The sequence below is a fragment of the Antedon mediterranea genome, chromosome 8 (genome assembly GCF_964355755.1).
Source record: "Antedon mediterranea chromosome 8, ecAntMedi1.1, whole genome shotgun sequence".
Taxonomy (NCBI): Eukaryota; Metazoa; Echinodermata; class Crinoidea; order Comatulida; family Antedonidae; genus Antedon; species Antedon mediterranea.
In genome coordinates, this window is record NC_092677.1 from 22324977 (window position 1) to 22344884 (window position 19908).

Consider the following 19908-nt stretch of genomic DNA (forward strand, 5'->3'; position numbering starts at 1 on the left):
ACGATTTAAGGCGGGGCTGCTGGCCTGCAATCTCCCATTTTGGTTTGAGCTTTAGTACCTTTATGATATTTAATAAGTTAGATACCGTTACAGTTAGAACAAATACAGTATCTTAGATCAAGCAAATATCAGAGTAGTAGGCCTATAGATCACATTTTACAATTTGTAATAATTGTTGACTTTTACCACCTTTTTCAATTTCAACCATTAGTTTTATTTTCACACATTAGTGCGCATCCTTTGGAAAATAATAATGTAGATAAATGAACACACATCAAATTAAATAAAACATATTGATATGTAAGCAATACGGTATACATTTGACATAATTTTTTTTTTTAAACAGTCTAAAAAACGATTTAAAAGACATACGGTGTTTCCTAAACCGCTGTTTGGGTCGCTATCAATTCAGATGCTGTCTCATAAATTATTAATTAAACTGATCTATGTGAAATGTTCTCAGTTTTGTAGAATCTACAACACTGATTACATTTTAAATTTACAGTTTTCCCCTATGTTGAGGTGAGTAGCGTAGTCACAATTGGGAATCGACAATGGACGCCTTTGACGAATCGTTGTTTTTACTATACACTATCTACAAACTGGTTCTACAACGACGCTAGTTTTCTGTGTAGTTTGCAAAAGTAAAGAGTATGTAACTTGACTGAAAAACTGCACCGACGGTTAGAACTTTAACAATGAACATTCAATAAAAACAGGTCCATCCCAAATAATGTTACGCTCATAGCGATGTTATTCAGGCCCTTGACATTAACATTGAACGCAAATGTTATCCTTAGTCTAGTCGCACGGTGTTCACCGTCGGAAAAGGTATGCTACGATCGTTTTGCCAATTGCGAGTGCGCTATATTGATTGAGATGGGCAGTGTGTTTCAGAGTCGAGGAGCAGATGTGGCGAAAGCTCTGAAACAAGCTCCTCGACTCCATAAGAGTTGCTTGATATAACCTGATGAAGCAGTAGCCACTCGCCAGATCGTAGGTTACGTTCTGGCCAACTAGAGCTGCCATTTATTATGATTTTACGTCCGAGAGTACTATTTACTATAGGCCTAACAAGCTCAAATACGCAATGTTGCGAGAATTCCCAAATTAGGATCATGGGGTCGCGGTCAAAAAAGTTTGCGGAACGCTGTCCTAAACAATATTTTACAAATCGCGTTGATTTTTAAGGGGTTATTTTTGTGGATTACGTTTTGCGTTGATTTTACAATTTGCGGCTGAACAACAACAGTACAGAATAATCTTGTAGTATTTTTAACTTGCATTATTGGGCCCGGGGTGTAGGTTTTCACTTGAGTGGTCCTGAAAAAATAGTGCATTACCAGTTGAAATACTTCATGACTGGTCGGTCCCAGTGGTAGAAATAATGATCACACGCACTATGGAGTGTCTTACGGTCTGCTTTTAACATGCCGTTTTAGAATTAGAATGGCCAACAATGTGAAAGTTTTACAACTTTTAACTTTATTTTAGTATTTCAGTAATTCAAAGCAAGGTACAGTGGTGTTTTATTACCCGTATCTCCGACATTTTAATATAATATACCGAGATAAGTAGGTCTACATAAAAATATATGTATTGTGCTCTTTTACGCTTATCTATGCAAATGAATTATTCATTTTAAATTACCCGTAAGCCTATTTTGCTTCATGATATTCTTTCATGCATCTGTTCATCTATTTGTTGCATCTAATGGGTGAGCACAGTCAACCATTGTCAACCAATTAAAATGTGCCTTATTTTTGTTGTAATGTTATGAATTATTATTACATACATTTAGCTATAATAGCATACACGTTTTGTTTCCGTAAATATATGGGCTTATATGACGATTTTTGGGATCTATATCATTATGATATGTCAATATATGTGAGCTATATTTTACTGTCTTTATGTGTTGTGTTATTTCAATGGGATCTCATTTCAATTTATTTCTTAGGCTGTTGCACTCATGCACAAAAGTAATTGATTCTCTATTGAAGTCTTTGAATAAACTTCTAATTACGTTTCACCTGAACATTAAGATAACCATAGTAACCATACTATTTCGATATCGATCCAGAAATCGAAACGCTCACCTTACGAAATACCAACAGGTGTTTCAGCAACTAGTTGCTTACGCGCAGGATATAATCAAACAGGTACCAACATTAACCATTTTCTTGTGAAAGAAAAATATTAAATGCAAAATTATTTTATCTGTTGATATATTTTGGGATATTTGGCGTAGACCTATTTATTTTCGTATGAAAATCTGTAACTTTGCTTTTCCTGGGCCTGAAGCTATTTTACCATGGCTCCATCTGTTGCTGTTTTTAAGAGATGGATTATTCATATCAGCCTCCTTGACTAAAGGTTATTAAAGACCTTTGTGCCATGACTGTGTAATGGAGAATTATACCTTAAAACGCTGATAATTGCTGCCCTCAGAGACTACTTTATCTATGGCATTGGTCTATGTAAATCTCAAGCACTTAACAGTTTTCTCACCATTAAGACATGCGTTACATCTTTCACTCGGTAGAGACGCTGTAATCGGTGTTTTTAACATAAAGACGGCTGAATTACACAATGAAGCTGATATCGATACTTACTTTAAAACATTAGCAGCCGTATATAAAATCACCCTGGAGGTCTAACAGGCATTTAAATTTTCTAAACCCCCGGCAAAGGTATATATTCAAAATCTATAAATATGTATTTCTATTATTTACACGCCCGAGGCAAGGTGGATATAATTTTCTATATCTACGATAGCATTGTCTTGTCAACAGTTTCGTATTGTGATCATACTTCCACTTTATTAAGCAAACATCACGTAACTGACTAATTGTATTCGTCTACTTTACTGCAACTTATGAATACATAAGACACCATCATAATTTATGCTTAAATATTCTTCATTGCAAATCATTATCTTTCGCTCAATATTCAATTGTTGTCAAGCTAATGACTGTGTAGTACAAGAGGGTTTATCAAGCAGCATTATTATATGGGATTTAATGACAGTTGATTAAGTCAAATGAATGCCACTTACACATATCTATGTTATGTATATTTACTTTATGTTAGTAAAATGACTACTAAAGGGTAATTTTATCAATTATTTGTTTTAAAAGCCCTTTTAATCGATTGGTTACAGGATTTTTACCAATAAATGAAAACAGAATGAACAAACGAATGGCCGAACGAACGAATAACCGAGCAAATGAACTGGGGATAATTGTAATGTGTATTAAAAGTCTTAACTTGTGTTTGATCTCATTTTTATTATTTTTGGTGTTATCTAGCAATTAGGGGAATAAATATCTGACTACGTTTATGCATTCACTATTTTTTTGTTTCATGTATTTGGTGTGGTGTGTGGTGTCAACTGGAGGTATATAGAAATAGAGCCCAATTATCGTCTTCATCTTTCAATTTGTCATGACAAATTTATTATTTTCTTAATAAATATTATATATGTATAAATCTATTATTACAGTTAATTTCTATATAATAATGTTGATTCATTAATATCAATGACGTATAGCGTTTATTCTATTTGCCAAACAAACAAATTCCAAATTAAAAAGTATTCAATAATATGCATAGGCCTACGTACCCTGATGGAAAAAGGGCTAGCTACAATCCATTATTTATTGTGAACTGTGTTGTTAATATTATTTAATATTATTCTCTTTTTATGGCCTACTTTAACCGAGTGAATGTAACCGGGGTATAATGGTCTGAATGATGATATTTGAAGCCTGGCGAACGCCATGCTGTAAGTACAGCGTGTTTACTTTTAAGAACAAAGACACGTGGATATTTTATGTTGTGTGACTAGTATTAGCTAATAGCTTGACTAATTACAGTAAGTAAATCAAAATGAAAACAAGAATTCATATTTGTCATATATGCTTCTATGACAACCAATTCATGTTTATTGCATGATGGGAAATAGTGCTGTCCAACAGCAATGCCAACAGGTGGTGCGTTAAGTATTTAGAATCATTACCAGGTCCTCCAAATACTCTTGATTGCCTCTTTGTATTTCTTTCTGTCAATAAATAAATTGATTGTTTGCTTAGGTTTGTTTTAAGAATTATTTTCTTGAGAAGTGTCGGTTGAAAGTTATAACACATAACGTTGAGGATCTGATAATTTGTTTGCATTCAGCGGTAGCCGGCGCCTGTAAAACAAATGCTATTTTAATTTTTAAAACTTACAATTAACAAACAATTGCTTTGTAATACATATACAAAATAACAAAATTCGGGGTTCGATTATAATTGTACGGTTCTTTTATTTGTAGTTGTATTTCCTCTTTTCCCTTTGTCGCTATATTTAAATATATATACATTTACGTAAGGGCATAGACCAAATTCACATAGATAAACACTTTCGAACAGACTCACAAAAGATTACTGAACGTATACCGTATTTATTCTAATTCGCTTTGAATAAACGCCTCCCTCGAATAAACTCCCCTCATAGAACATCATTTGGAATAAAGGGGCGTTTATTCGAGTAAAAGCGATAAATAATTAAGGGATTGCCACATTCTGTCAAATAATGATAAATAAGGAAATATCTGTACTGCCATCTCAATAAATCGTAGGAAATGTATTTGATATTGCAACAAGAACATGGTATATTTTATTTGCAATGCTTTGCAGCCTCCAATATGCCTCATCACAATATTTTTTGACGTGTTATGTCTTTGGTCATGATCTCGTTTTTTGTAGATTAAAAACATTTTAATGTCATTAAATTGGGCAAACCATTTTATCCGTTCGATTTTGTTTTGTTGACTGAAAGTGAATAATCAATATTTACAGCTAAGGTGCGATCGACATCCGGCACTTCTCCCCCACCCCCTCTCCCTCCCCACTGACAACAGTCCTGTACTGAAGAGGTCACCCAGTATAGAGAAGAAGTTAATTAATAGATAAAAAGCATTAAAACAATTTGTATCTCTCACTACTATGGACAAATCCTTCCCTCACAGGCTTGCACCGCCAAAAAAAAAAAGGATCACATTATCACCAAAACTTATTTCTCCTGCCTAATATTCTCGTCAAAACCGCCTACTAACTTCATAATCCAATCAAATTTTGCTATTATCGCGCATGCGTTGAAATTGTATATTTGCACTTGATTAATCCAATTCAAGTGAATTACAGTGAATGGGCCACAAGTGAGTCGCGTGGCTCAGCTCGGGTAAACAATAGTAGATTATCGCTGATATTGACTCCATTGTTTGTCAAGATCGTGTTTAAAAGACGTCTAACTAGACATCTCAGACAGAAAGTTGGAGAGTGGGGTTACCGACGAACCATCGTAGAACGAACTGGTTTTCCTTTCCATATCAATCTCATCGCGCTATCAGATCTTTCATTTTAGGCAATTTGGATGGACCAAGGAAAATTCATCGCTTAAATTGAATTAATTAATTTAACCGGGCTCTCACGAGGCTTATTAGATGGATTACTTATCTTGAGTTAGTTGATTACCGAATCTGTAGAGAGAACACAAGCAGAAGTAGAACAAGACTACAATTCTCAAAACTGTCGAATTCATAAAAACAACTAAAATGCCTCGCTCATTTCTTGTGCGTCGAACGACTGATGATGATGCACGGGTTGTGATCCGTGAAACATCACTTCCAGAATGGACTGTAGTCCCCGAGCTTCCGGTCAACATACATTTAACAGATGGTAAGACTAATTTTTTTATCTATTTTTGCCTTTTTCATCCTAATTTAGCTATCCCCAAAATTCCCGCGTTTTACCAATTTGGAAACGTTGATCATTTGAGTTGATATAAATTAGGTCTTCGGTAAAAACAATTTTTTCTACGAAGTGTACGGTACTTCATCGACTTTATCATTATCATATTAAATAATATTAAGAACCAATCAATTATATTTTTAATTTATTGCTCTTCTATGATGTCATCTACCTTAATTTTTCAAATTGTGAACATGTTACAAGTTAGCTTATAATTATAATAACCAGATAGAAATAAAGCGAAAGATAAAAAACGGTGCATAGTACTTAAATGAAAATGCTATTTCTTGTTGACCTACATCGAGCTGTCCATGAGTACGGTACCGTACTCAATAATGCCAATTCGCATAGTCACTGAATACATTATACAATTGGGTTAATTGCATCCCCACTAGGCTACACTATCTTGATTAGGTCCTATTATTGTGTGATCAGTCTTCAATTTAATAAATTGCGTAAGAATGTGTTAATGATAATGAATAAGAATATTATTACGGAAAGTATGCTTACTGAATTACTGAGACTAAATGGTTCATTTGAAATATTATTACGAAACCTTCATTAAATCTAATCAGAAATAAATCGTAATAATTCGGTAATGATTATTATGATTAATAAATCCTAATGATTAAAATGTATTTACGTAATCTATAGTAACCGAAGTGATACACTGATGATGTCAAAATATATTACTTAAATGTAATATGTCATATAAATCATACAAACTAGAATTAAAATAATGTACAGGTGAAGAACCTGTTAATGGATTGGCAAGTCCATATTGAGACAGTTTATTTATCACGTTAGGATACATAAGGTCATTCATAAACATTTATAATTAATGAGAGTTAGGCTTAGATAGTTTTACAATATTATTATTAAACTTCAATCAAGCTGTTCATTACAATAAAGTACAATCAAGATATTCGTATTTCATACACAAAAAACACAAAATGTACGCGCGTACAACAAGGTATCGATGATTGTCAGCATCTCACTGACATCAAAACGATATCGCAATATAACGTTAGCTTGAGGTGCAAATACTTGTTTTACTCATAAGCTGAGTAAATATGAGTGGATGTGACCAAACACTATGTCGCCAATTAATATCTTGAATTAATACTTTGTTCTTGTGACATAAGAGACAATGCAAACCCAGATTTGCATAAGGAAGGTATTGAATAATAACTCGGTGTTGTCATTGTGTGTTAATCTAACAATCGTGCTAATGGTTTGAATCATTGCGATTTCAAGTGATAGCTATCAAAATACGTCTACTTCACAAGAATGTAACTTGTCACCAAATTCTCTTCAGATTGATCGAATAATACCAAATACAATTTTATTTCTCCTAAAACTTGTTGGCTGTCAGTTAATTGATGAATTTATATACAGGTACTACGGTACATTCACAATGTTATATCATAGCAGCAAACAACGTCAATTTATCTGTACATATTAATGCTTGGTATGAGAATTTGATATTCAGACATTAATATGATATTTATAGACATAATTGACGTATGCATAAAATATCAAATTGATGTATGCGTGTATGCGCATTAAATACAAACAATATATTAACATCATTCTTTTAAAAAAATAGCCCACATCCCAGTAATTAGACGCTTATTACCAGTAACCATCATCATACTAACGATACTGATTGTTGATGGATCGTGGTGTATTGACAATAATAAAACTTACAACAAACAGTAATCGAAATTCAGTCAATACACCAACATATGGTAACACACAAGTTACACTATAATAAGTGATTATTATCAATATGCAAGGAGAGAAAGAGTCGGCTACTTTGTAAAGATTTAAATGTAGCATTGTTGATTGATTTGTTTAAGTATGATACAGTTAAAATTATAATGATGTTAATAATTTTTTATGTTACTATTTCAATTGTTTTTGTTATTCTAGGGTACGTGCAAAATATTTTCCCTTCGCCGACGATTTCACCAGTAAGCCGTAATTCATTGAGTGATTGTGAGTACGTCTCTGATTCGGACGTTAGTCGTGATGATACATCGTCTATCACGTCACATAGTGACGTATCTGAAGCCAACAACAATATAAACAAACAAGTCTTCCTATCTTACGATGCATTTGATATAACAGACGGACGATCACGTCGCCGTTCACCAAAGACCGGCGTACAACCAGTTGAAAAGCGTCAACGTTATAAATGTAACGAATGCGGTAAACATTACGCAACTTCGTCGAATCTATCGCGACACAAACAAACTCATCGCAGTTTAGAAAGTGACCAAGCCAAACGCTGCCATATCTGCAATAAAGTGTACGTAAGCATGCCAGCTCTCACCATGCATATATTAACGCATGATCTGAAACATAAATGTACTATTTGCAACAAGGCTTTTAGCCGGCCATGGTTGTTGCAAGGTCATATGCGTTCTCACACTGGAGAGAAACCTTTTGGATGTGCACATTGTGGCAAAGCATTCGCAGATCGATCAAATCTTCGTGCACATATGCAAACGCATTCATCTTTCAAGCATTATAGTTGCAAAAGATGTGACAAATCATTTGCATTGAAATCATATCTAAACAAACATCACGAATCAGCGTGCATTATCAGTCCAGAGTCCAGTGACAACGAGTGCAATTTCATTATTCCAAAAATGCAAAAATCAGAAACTTCGCGATGTGTTTAATGATATTTAAGAAATCAAAATAGATAAAAGTTGTACGTATTTTAATATACGTTTACTTTATTTTCTAAGCAAAATGGTATTTTTTAATTAAAAACCAATACTATTCATAGTGTTTCAGAATAACCGTTTTGCAAATATGACCAATAAGAAAGATATTTTGCAAACGTACTAACATTTCAGGCAATATATTTATAAACATTTGTTAACAATGTGCATACTTTTTAAACGTAAAATATTGTATATAGATGCACTGTCAACTTTCCGTAGTTTTGATACTGATTTAAACATTTTAAAAAGTAGGGTCTGTTCCCTAAAAATAATAACCAATATTTTGCAATTTTCCAAACTTGTATATATATATATATATATATTATTTATTTTAAAAAAAACATTCCTAAGATAAGGGCGGGAAACAGTAAAATGAATATTGACCAATTTAGGTTTTTTCATAAGCCTATATATTTGCAAAAAAGATGATATTTTTTAATGAATAGGTGATAACAAAGCAATAGGCCTATTTAAATGTGTTTCTAAAATTCCTATTTGTCTAAATTGTCTATTTGTATAAATAATGTGTAATATTATTATTAAAACCAATAACAGTATTTGGTATATAAACAATTGTGTGACTATTCTACTTAAAATGTTATTTTGTAAATTTGATAAATAACATCTTATTGTGCAATTTTAGATAGCTGTAGGCCTAAATCCATATTGAGATTCTTCCTAACTCGGTTAAAATAGAAACCAAAGATAAAGGTCAAGCGATAATTAACGATCAATTTATTCTCAAAAGTATAACGAACTATGTATTAAGTGTATGTTTTACTTGTTGTGAATCTCTCTTACAAAATAAATGTGTGTGGCATATGAAATTGTTCAATTCTTCCAATACTTCTTGTCATCCACTCCAAATTTTAATTATATTCATTACGGTATACTTCGTTGGACAAGATATTACATTTGTGTTACTCTCTATTAAAAACAATAAATGAATTAACAATGTCAATGATTAAATATTAAGTAAACCTTTCACTGTTGCTCGTAGGGTATTCTATGCAAATTTGTCAAGAAAATAGATATGCACCGGATTCACATCATCTAACATATTCAATGTTCTCATGCTATTAAATTCCCAAGAAATAAAAATTACCAATATTTTTAGACTGAGGTTTAAAGCCTATCTGTAGTTTTATAATGATAAAAAAGATATTTGCAGTTTTAGTGATTAGAAACATAACAATGTCTTTCCATTTTTGGTACACTAATATAATTTGCATATTGTAGATATATGATACTGGTCGTGTTGTTTTATACATTAAGGGATACTATACAAGTAATTTACTAGGCGATCGTGCGTAAATTTCTAATAGGTATTGTGAATTCAGTGTCTCTACGGGTTAAGATTTGAGTAGACTACACCAACAGGTGTGGAATAAACATTTGAGTGTACGTAAAGAAGAGTGTCCCATGGGCATGCTATCGATGCAACAACCGAAACCGTTTCTTTCTCGTCACCATCGAGAATTACTATCCAAGCGGATTATCTTCAATTTAATATGTTTATCAAATTATGTCACATTAATTGAGGATACTATGCGACAAAATCTTTAGCACAAGCAGTTACACTCTACAGTATTTATTCCTCTGTATATATCATAATTCGTTTATGTTGTTTAGTGAATTACTGCAGAACGAATGGTACGCCAAAATAGTAGTAAAACATACATTATGTTGATCAAATGGCAGCATAATATATTCATTTTTTAGAAGTGACACTATTATTAGTAATATTATTATTAAAATGAAATGGAAATGTGTTTGTGTTTTGTCTTCATTATTGCTTAATAATTAACACTACTTTTACATTTTTTAATATTTTTATATTTACTTTCTCCTCATTTTCATTAACATAACACAACATACTTTAGGTATTTATGTATGTTTTCTATCACAATCAATATAAACTGATGTATTATGTAATATCACTTTGAATAATATGTTCATAAATGTCATTCTTAAAAAGATATAGTTACATGTTTGGCACAAAGATTAATAGACTCAATAGGGCCTACTGATGAAGATAAGTTCACAGTTGATAAAATAATTGACAATTATACATATTTTATATTTAAAATGTTACTGTACAGATAATCTTATACAATTTAAAACAATTCTATGAAATAAAATCAAACTAAATGATCTAGATTGAGCTAGATTTTCACATTCTTAATAATATACTGATACTGGCACAAGTCATGTTTTCAGTATATCCGAAATACTTCAATTGCATAATATCGAAACTGTCGAAACAGATTTTGACCTAAATTCATATTATATTTCTCAATTTTATGCTTCAAATCTTTTTTGATTCTTAAAGTTTTATTGTGAGTACAAATTAGAATGATTTGGGTTAGTTAATAATAGCCATTTTGTTATTATATGCACCTAACATTAAGAGACACTATAATCACAATCTGATCTGGTCATCATCATAATCATTTTTGTTTTTCACATCAATTGAAAATCATCATTCTTAACAATAGTATGGTAACTATAGTTTATTGATAATATTATTATAGAAATCACCTTCCGGAGCACAACATACTATACACACGATCAACTGCTGTTTGAAAGTGTTTTTCTGACATATCTTGAATATAATTATCAACTGCATCTCAAATAATAAATTGTGTGAAATACTACATTTTTAAATAGCTCTACGATCGGTCGACCGACGATGACATCATATATTCCCATCAAATATTACGCTCTCGAAAACTAACCGCTTCAATTCAATTGAATTATTTATCGAAATGAGTGACTAACAAATTATGCTGACGTAATACATACGCTAGTGTTAGCATTTGGACCGTTGCAGGTGCTAGGTGTCTTGGAATGCTGGCTACTATAGCGTTTAGTATTCCACAGGTTGACATACGTTTAACGTAAAGTTATGAAATGTTACAAAATCGATTGAAATTATTAACATAGTATAAATTCCTGTCAACTCATTATTGATTAGGCAGCCATTATAATAATGATTTTGTACATTAATGCTTTTGGTTTTTCTGAATACGGATGTCGACATTTGATTTTTATAACCTGGTGTGCAAGTTTCTGTACAAAATTATAAAACGATAGGCCTAATAATTAATTAAACATTACCTACAAAATGTGGATCATCTTCATAAACATTATCTTTAGACATTGCATCATGGAAAATTCTTTCTTTATTGATTTCTATATATTTTTTAGGCCTTATCGGTCTATGGTATAATCTCTGTTAATTATTAGAATTATTATTCAAAATACTCAGATTTTTATTAGTTAGAAATTGTTTTTGTAGGTTTGTTTTTGTGCATTTATCGCTTGGTATATGCCTAATTTGTTCGCCTCAGACATACGGTATGCATTAGTAGAATGGACGAGCTTGACAGTGTGATCCGGCAAAGTGGTTATAGTATTCATGATTTATCCATTGCAGGAGTAATGGATTGATAGAGTAAAACATACATCCAAATATAGATTGTTCTGGCATCACATCAGCCGGCATTCAGTGGAGACACTCAACTTAAATGTATAAATGTTATTTACTCTCCCTGATAATCTTATTCAAAATATCTATTGTGAAAACAAAGAGAAAGATGTATACGACAGAAAATGTCAATAAAACAAGTCAGTGACTTGCGCATGCCATTAGGCCCAAGATATGAAGCGCCCACTTGATCGTAAATATTCTACTCATCCAAGTTGACATGTAGACTGAAATACGACCATAAACCAATATTGTAGCTTTTAACTTTTAAAACGTTTGCTATAAATGTATTTCTTGTGCAACATACAAAGCATTTACGTTGATCTAAATTGAAAATAACAATGATACAAGGGTACACAGACAAAAGTCTGTCTAATAACGAAATGACAGAAAGCAAGACCAATCTCAACATAAAGTAACCTCTGAATAGAACAAGATTTGTGTTAATTTGTATCCCAATAAATATAATCCAAGAGAGTAAAATAATTATATTTATGAATTGAACTGTAAACTCTTCAAAACTGCCTAATGTTACAATTTGTAGATAAAATTAGCAAATAAAATGAAAGATGTTGCACGGAAATTCCAACCTCAAATTTAATTATGTAGGGCTATGGAATAGACGGAGTTGTAAGTGTATTTGTCACTGGATATATTCCGCTGTCATGCATATTTTACTAATGGTTCCTATGTATGTGCAATGCATAATATTATTTAGGCATGGTTAATTATTCCAATAAATTTAAAGTTGTATAAAATTTGTGTCAATTGTGTTGATTTAAGCTAATCAGAATGTGGTTGTTTATGCTTTTTTATGATAATATAATGAGCGCGCATAATAATTAAAGTGTTTTAGGCTGATTTGCACCAACAGGTGGTAAAGACACGTTAGCTATTGTTAGATTAACTCACGATCAACATTCTCCAATCGGAGACAACAAATGACGATAATGATAGGTATATTTACAATGACATGCAACTAAAGTAACATTTGTGGCAAGTTTTAACTTTTTTTTTAAATTAATGACATGATAAATCTGAATGATTGTTGGAAATATCTAGAATTATGTTTCAAAATAAAATGATGACAATGTTTAGAGATTTAATTCATTGATGCATATATCACACACTTCAAGTATTTGCCAATTCTGTGCCAAGAGTCCGAACTACTCAAACTAATTTCAATTTTTTAATAAAATCTGAAATTAAAAACCCCATCAGTACTACTATACTTGATTGTCGGCAGCGTTTAAAGTTATATGTTATGTAACGATGGTGTTGGCAATGAGATGAATATTTTATTAAAATAGTTACACTGAACAAATCAAGCTGAATTAAAACACTTGGGATGAAGACCGGCTTTCGTTTAACAAGTGATGGTTAGGTTAAACCATCAAAAGAGCCAGTATAATATATGTAAATTAGCAATAGTAATAATCTTGAATTAGAGAACTAAATTGTAGGTAACATTTTGATTCTTAATGAAATGTCATTTCATTTTGTAGATGTACTGATTTGTTACCGGCAGCCGATAAACAACACCGACATCGTTCATGAAGTTAATGAACTCATCTACATTAGGCAAAATAATCATGTAAGAGTTATTTACGACGACGAACTTAGAACACAATTTATTGTCAACACGTTCGGGAATTAGAAATCTAAGTTTGGCGATATTTCGATTAATTCACAATCGAGCAACGAGTGTTGTTTGATGACAAGCGGATTTGGAATTAACCAAATGGGACCATGTTTCGTATTATTAGAAGCTGTACAAACCTAAAAAAACGGATGTGTTTAATGTTTGAATCTACGCATCAAATAATACACTGAGGCAAACAATAATGGCATCTTGTCACTCCAACTCCTAAGTATCAGTTCTTGGCTGGTCAACAAAGATAATTCTCTGTACTCTACAAACATGATCGAACGTATGTATCTTTTCACCTGACAGTTGCGCTAACATCTTATAGCGAATAACTAAGCAAGGTCTATCTGATACATATGAGAAAATCAAATTCATAGAGCTCGTCGCCTTCAGGCTGTGTATTAACTTAATGAAGCTTGCATTGTCGATGTGAATGGACGTTTTTTTAAGAAGCATACTTCATATTGTATGCTATTACATGTAACGAAACGTGCGTGAAATACACACACTCAAATATCACATTTCCAGCAAATTAATTTATTTCAACTGCTATTAGAGAGTTAAACATAGACTTAATCTGAAATCTTGAGCTGTGGTGGTCTTTCCTATTAATGTGCCTACAGACGCATTAAATGCGTGAGAAAGCGTGGGGATAAACGCGTCTAAATCCTTTAGTCGCTGGGAAAAAATAAATTCGATTGGATTATTGGTACTTAGTATAAGTTTATTCCACACGAGAAGACCAAGATAAAAAGAAATTTAAATTGTGTTTAGATCTGATTTCTCTTAGTTAATTCTCACGATGTATAGTGAAAAACATTCACCACTGATTCTCCTGAATAAATACTTGGCCTATTGATTTTTAAGATATCGAAGAGTTTAATTAATTTCTATTAGTTTTAGTACAGAAACACTCATCTTAATCGCAAATTTTGATTGGTACTATTAAACTAATATTTAATCACCAGATTTGATATTGATCGGAATGTTTTTGCCATTGTAAAATGTTTCAATAGATCATTTCATCAAACTCTACAAACTTTTGGACAAAAGAAACATTGATAGTGTAAATGTGATGTAAAGGAAGAATTCACTATAAAATGTTATTAATTCATTAATTAATAATACCTACTAATATAACAACATTATATTTCGTTGACATCTTGCAGTTCGCAAATGAAGGTTCTTTACGTGTTGTTAGTATCAGATAAGTGTTTTAGGTTTTGTGTTAACTTCTTAAACTTCTATGTATGGAAAAATATAAGGTAAAGTATTGTGAAATGTGTTGTTTACTAGTTTTACGCTTATCCTGATATTTTATTATTCATTATTATTTTTTATTGAGTATTAACTGTTATTAAAACACGATTGATATTATAAGATCACAGACAAAACATGTACAAAAAGATCTATCAATCTATTGAAAGATTAAAATAATACGAATATCCTTGTAAATTTCTATAAACAGCAAATGAATTAATCAGGATGAAAAAATGAGGTTTTAAATGGCTTTTCGTCTTCTACTCTTCAACTATTTGTCCTTTTAACAATTAAGATACTATTGTGTTGTTTATAATGAACTCTATATTAAATAACTTCATATTGTATGTGCTTATAACAAAATGGCTATGTGTATACTGTAACTTAGCTGTTTATTATGTGTACTTTGTCAATAAAAACATTTTACTTTTTTGTTTTCAACTTACACCATGGTGAGAGAGAAATGTGTTCACTTTAAAAGTAAGAACAATTAGAGTTGCTTTAACAATTGTATTATAGACGAGAGCATTGACATTTTCTTTACCTTAAGTCTGATAAGGTTTTATTACTGTTTACGGTGAATTATTTAAAAGGTATATTATCAATTCGAATGACGTAGTTGCTAATTGAGGCTGGTGTTTATTTCATCTTCATAACCCCTGAATGAACACAACAATCCAATTAGGCTAACAGAACAGTAAACCTTTCGCATAAGCTTAAAGGTACGTGGCCGCTCATATTTAGACTAAGCGTCTTTATGTGAGCATTTTTAATCTCATTTTACTAAATTATGAGTGTTAAAAATTTGAGATTGTAGTTCAATTCGTAAACATCATAGAACAAAAGGGTCTTAATGGTTATGTTGCTGTTCAAATACAGTAGGCCCACTACAATGTTTATTACAAGAAATTTGTCAGTTGTAAAGTAATTTATTGGAATATTATTATTATATTACTTTAAACTAAATTACATGTGTAACCTCAATTACTCTTTGGGACTAACCAACTAACTGTTGGAACTAGGCTTAAAACAAATTTACATAAGATGTAAACTGAAAAAATGTACCCAGCAAGGACATATTTCATACATCTTTTACACTAGTAAGGTCAAAATCGGGGTCAAAATCCAGAAACTGAAGTAGGTTTTTTTTTTAAAGTATTTGTTTTATCTCAAATTGTATAGGCTACCCAAGGGAACCAGCACGCGACCATTATTGTAGTGCGAACGGGCCCTTATTTGTAATTGTTAAATATAAATAACGGTAAAATCCGTTCTTCGGTTGATTACTAATATAAATGTCCTCACATTGCACCATTTTCAAATTTAAGTACAGTAGTAGGCATACGTCGTACACCCACTAAAAGGACATTATAATATCACGAAATCACCATCAATTTGTCCATACTCATTTCAATAATGATGGCAATTTTATTCTGATCGGTTAGATAATTTTAAGCCAACAAGTGTAATGTCAAATTACAGATTAGCATAATTGTGGTTGGGTGTTTTAAATAGTAGTTTCCATATAAGGAAATAATAATGTTGCATTTAAATATCCGTTAGGATCAGTGAAGTTTGACGTCATGGTTCGCTCGCTTTCAAGTGTTGACACAGAACGAACATGCGTCCAATATTTCAAAAACGATAAATAATAAAGCTACAGTTTTACATACACGAAATAAATAAATATATCCATTTTAACAAAATTGTCCAAAGTTGTTGTTACATATTATTATGCGGCGTCCATGCTTCTTTGATAGCAAACTTTATTTTGATAGACTATAAAAATATTATATGCAGAATGGTTTTTTAGTTTAATTAAACAGTAGGAATATGAACACATTTATACATTAAACCCGACTAAATTATGATAATTCGTGATATCTAACAAATATTTGGTCTCTCAAAAATCATTGTCCATGGTAACAACGACATTCGGGCTAATCTGATACAGTAATAAACATGATAAGAACATGTTAGCCTTTCCAAATAGGATTTTCATAACACATGCCTTAAACTTGGCACCAAACAACTAATTGGTAATCATTTTGATCGATATTTTTAATCAATACTATACAGGTAAATATAATCACTTTTGGATTGAAATGTACGATATTTTGTTTAGTATTAGCCAACGATGGTATAGATAATAAGACGACATGTTGAGATAATTTTCCTTTGTATTCACAGTCTAATTATAATTGTAGTGTCTTAAATATTTAACCATCTGCTATTGTGTTATTATTATAATTACGTCCAATATTACTGGACGATTATCATCACGTGCAATGCTTTCGTTCTGAAACAAATAAAAATACATATTCAAAGAATACATATCATTATATTCCTATTAAAAAGAAATAAACTATTTTTGAGTTATGCAAATCACATCAATTACCTTTCAAATAAATAAACCTATGTGGATGTAATATTCAAGAAAGGGTTATATTATGCGTTTTAATCTAATTTTAAACTAATTCATTATTATGGCCTCGACAAATTTGTAATGATGATGAGGCCTAATAATTTAATTTTTCTGTAACATAATTGTTTTTAATATGGTTTAGTTTTTCTTTTTTTTTCTTTTCAGAGATAGGCCCTACAAGGCTTGCTATAGTATACATTCCGTTAAACACCATAGCGTAACAAGTTTTTAAGTTAAATTTAATAAATTTTACGTAATATCAATGTTTTTTAATTTCCAATGTATTACGTTAATTTCCAATAGGAATATCATTCTTCTTCAATATTATACAAGATTTTCGTATTATGCTTAGATAATGAGATCTATATTCATATGAAACGTATGAATTTCTAATGTATGTGAGGTAATTATTATTATTCACTGGTGCTGATTACGTTTATATTAAATCACACTCAAATTTTTAACTAAAATTGAAATATTTTTAACCTGTATCAGAGAATAAAAAGCTGACATATGGTCAGTTAATTAACCGTTAGTCTACGAAGTATCGTGTCTCGTGGCTCAACAATCGCATATCAAAATAATTTCATGTTGTCGACAAATAACCTGCCCAGATGTATATGTCCATAATTTGAACTCAAACGCATATCGCAATCGCCAGTATACCAAAGTAGAATTAATTTTGTTTTTCAATTTAGTTAATCCAGTTATTTACTGCACCGTTTATGTATAATTAACCAAGAAGAAAAACCTAACAGCGCCTAATCAAGTTTAGAAGCAGAATGTTAATTCTGTTAGTGAAACACAGCCTCTGTAACAATATTTGACATCATTCACGAGTGTATGCGAAGTTCATTTATTATCTGTCGCTGAAGTAATGCTTGGTTGGGCCAAGCTTTCCATAAACTGTCTATTTCTAATGTGAATAATAGTTGCAAAAGATAAACGAGGCGTTTGAGAGTCGATATTGATGAATGTTTACAATCCACGGTTCACAAAATGTCTGAAATAATTGAGCAAAACACTCTACAAGTGGAAACAAGCCTTTTTTATTCAAAAATGTTAACTATTATCATTATTATTAATATTATTATTATTATTATTCAATTTGTCAATATATTTTTTAATATATACAATTTAAAGAATGTAGGCTTGAATGCAATGTAGGCTACTGACATTCGCATATACGTATTGAATTTTCATTTTCACAAAAACATAAATGCTTTCTTGTATACTATTAAATTTGTAAGAATCGATAGTGGATTTTTTAAAGTAACAAACAACGAAAACAAAATAGCTTTATATTATTAAGTTATTTTTGTGTTTTATGATTCATAATAACGTTGTAATCCCACGTGACTGACTTCTCTATGATCCTTATTCATAACGAAATAACTGAACAGACTATCAAGTGTTGCTCATCAGGTTTTGTGTCGTCCAATGTAGCGAGAAGTGCATGTTGAGTTAAAGCTGTTCTTTAGGGTGATACCGTCATTTGACTGAAGTGCTATATACTAGGCATATTTATTGAATATCTCAATTGCTGGAATCTGATGCACCTGATCTTCTATTGTTCTCAATTCGAGTATCTATTTTTGTCACAGCATGCAATGAAATCCTCATATGAAATTCCAACACAATGCATTGATATTTAGCAATAATTAAATATGATTTAAATTTTGTTTTCTTTTACTATATAACATTTTAAAACTGATTGTTAAATGTATTCTGACTAATAAAACACTACGGTGAGGTTTCCCAGAATGGTCAGACATGCTATAGGAACTCAGCTTGTTAATGAATTTATTTATTTAGTATTTACAAATCTTGCATTAGGCTATATAAAATAAGCAAACGTAAAGATTGGATTATCACTTCGAATTTATTTAAGATAGAACTAAAAAAGGTAATTTTGAATGAATACATGTAATCGAAACAAAGCAGAAAGAAAATTGAATGACGTTAAAGAAAAAATTCTTGAAATTGAATTAATTATCTAAAAAGAAAAATAATCAATAAAATTAAATTAAGAAATACACATAAGAATAAACATAAACGTACCGTATATATTTTTTTGAGTTTGGATTAATTGTTAGTTTACCAACATTATTATATTATTGTTTGCTAGAAAGCGCCCGAGTCCGGGATGACCGAGACACAACTGGTGCTAGCTCGTACTTAAACTAGAACTATAAAAATAAACCTGGCTAGCGACGAGGGCGTATCTCCTTCTTCGGTTTAGGTTTAGCTTTGCAATGTATAGGCCTATTAGTTTATTTTATCATATAATTCATGTAATTAATGAAAGCAATATTATGTTCAAAATGTCTTTATCAATGTAAAACTATAGGCCTACAATTTTATCAAAGTACTCAATCAAAGCACAATCTTATAATGCAATATACTATTTTATCATTATACCGAATCTCAATTTTTAATACTGATGTCAATCTTTATATCGTTTTCTCTGTATACTTATTTGTTTTATCATATTTAGATTTCAACACAATATCAAAGTAAGGTCAATACCCCGTTACATTTCCATGTACCAC

At 31.3% G+C, this 19908-nt stretch overlaps 1 protein-coding gene across 1 annotated transcript; it reads left to right on the plus strand.

Moving 5' to 3' along the window:
* Positions 1–5104: 5104 nt before the first annotated feature.
* Positions 5105–10305, plus strand: LOC140056304 (uncharacterized). Its single transcript, XM_072101630.1, has 2 exons — positions 5105–5723; positions 7731–10305. The coding sequence occupies exons 1-2, from the start codon at positions 5600–5602 to the stop codon at positions 8483–8485; spliced, it is 879 nt and encodes a 292-aa protein (XP_071957731.1). The 5' UTR covers positions 5105–5599; the 3' UTR covers positions 8486–10305.
* The last annotated feature ends 9603 nt before the right edge of the window (positions 10306–19908 follow it).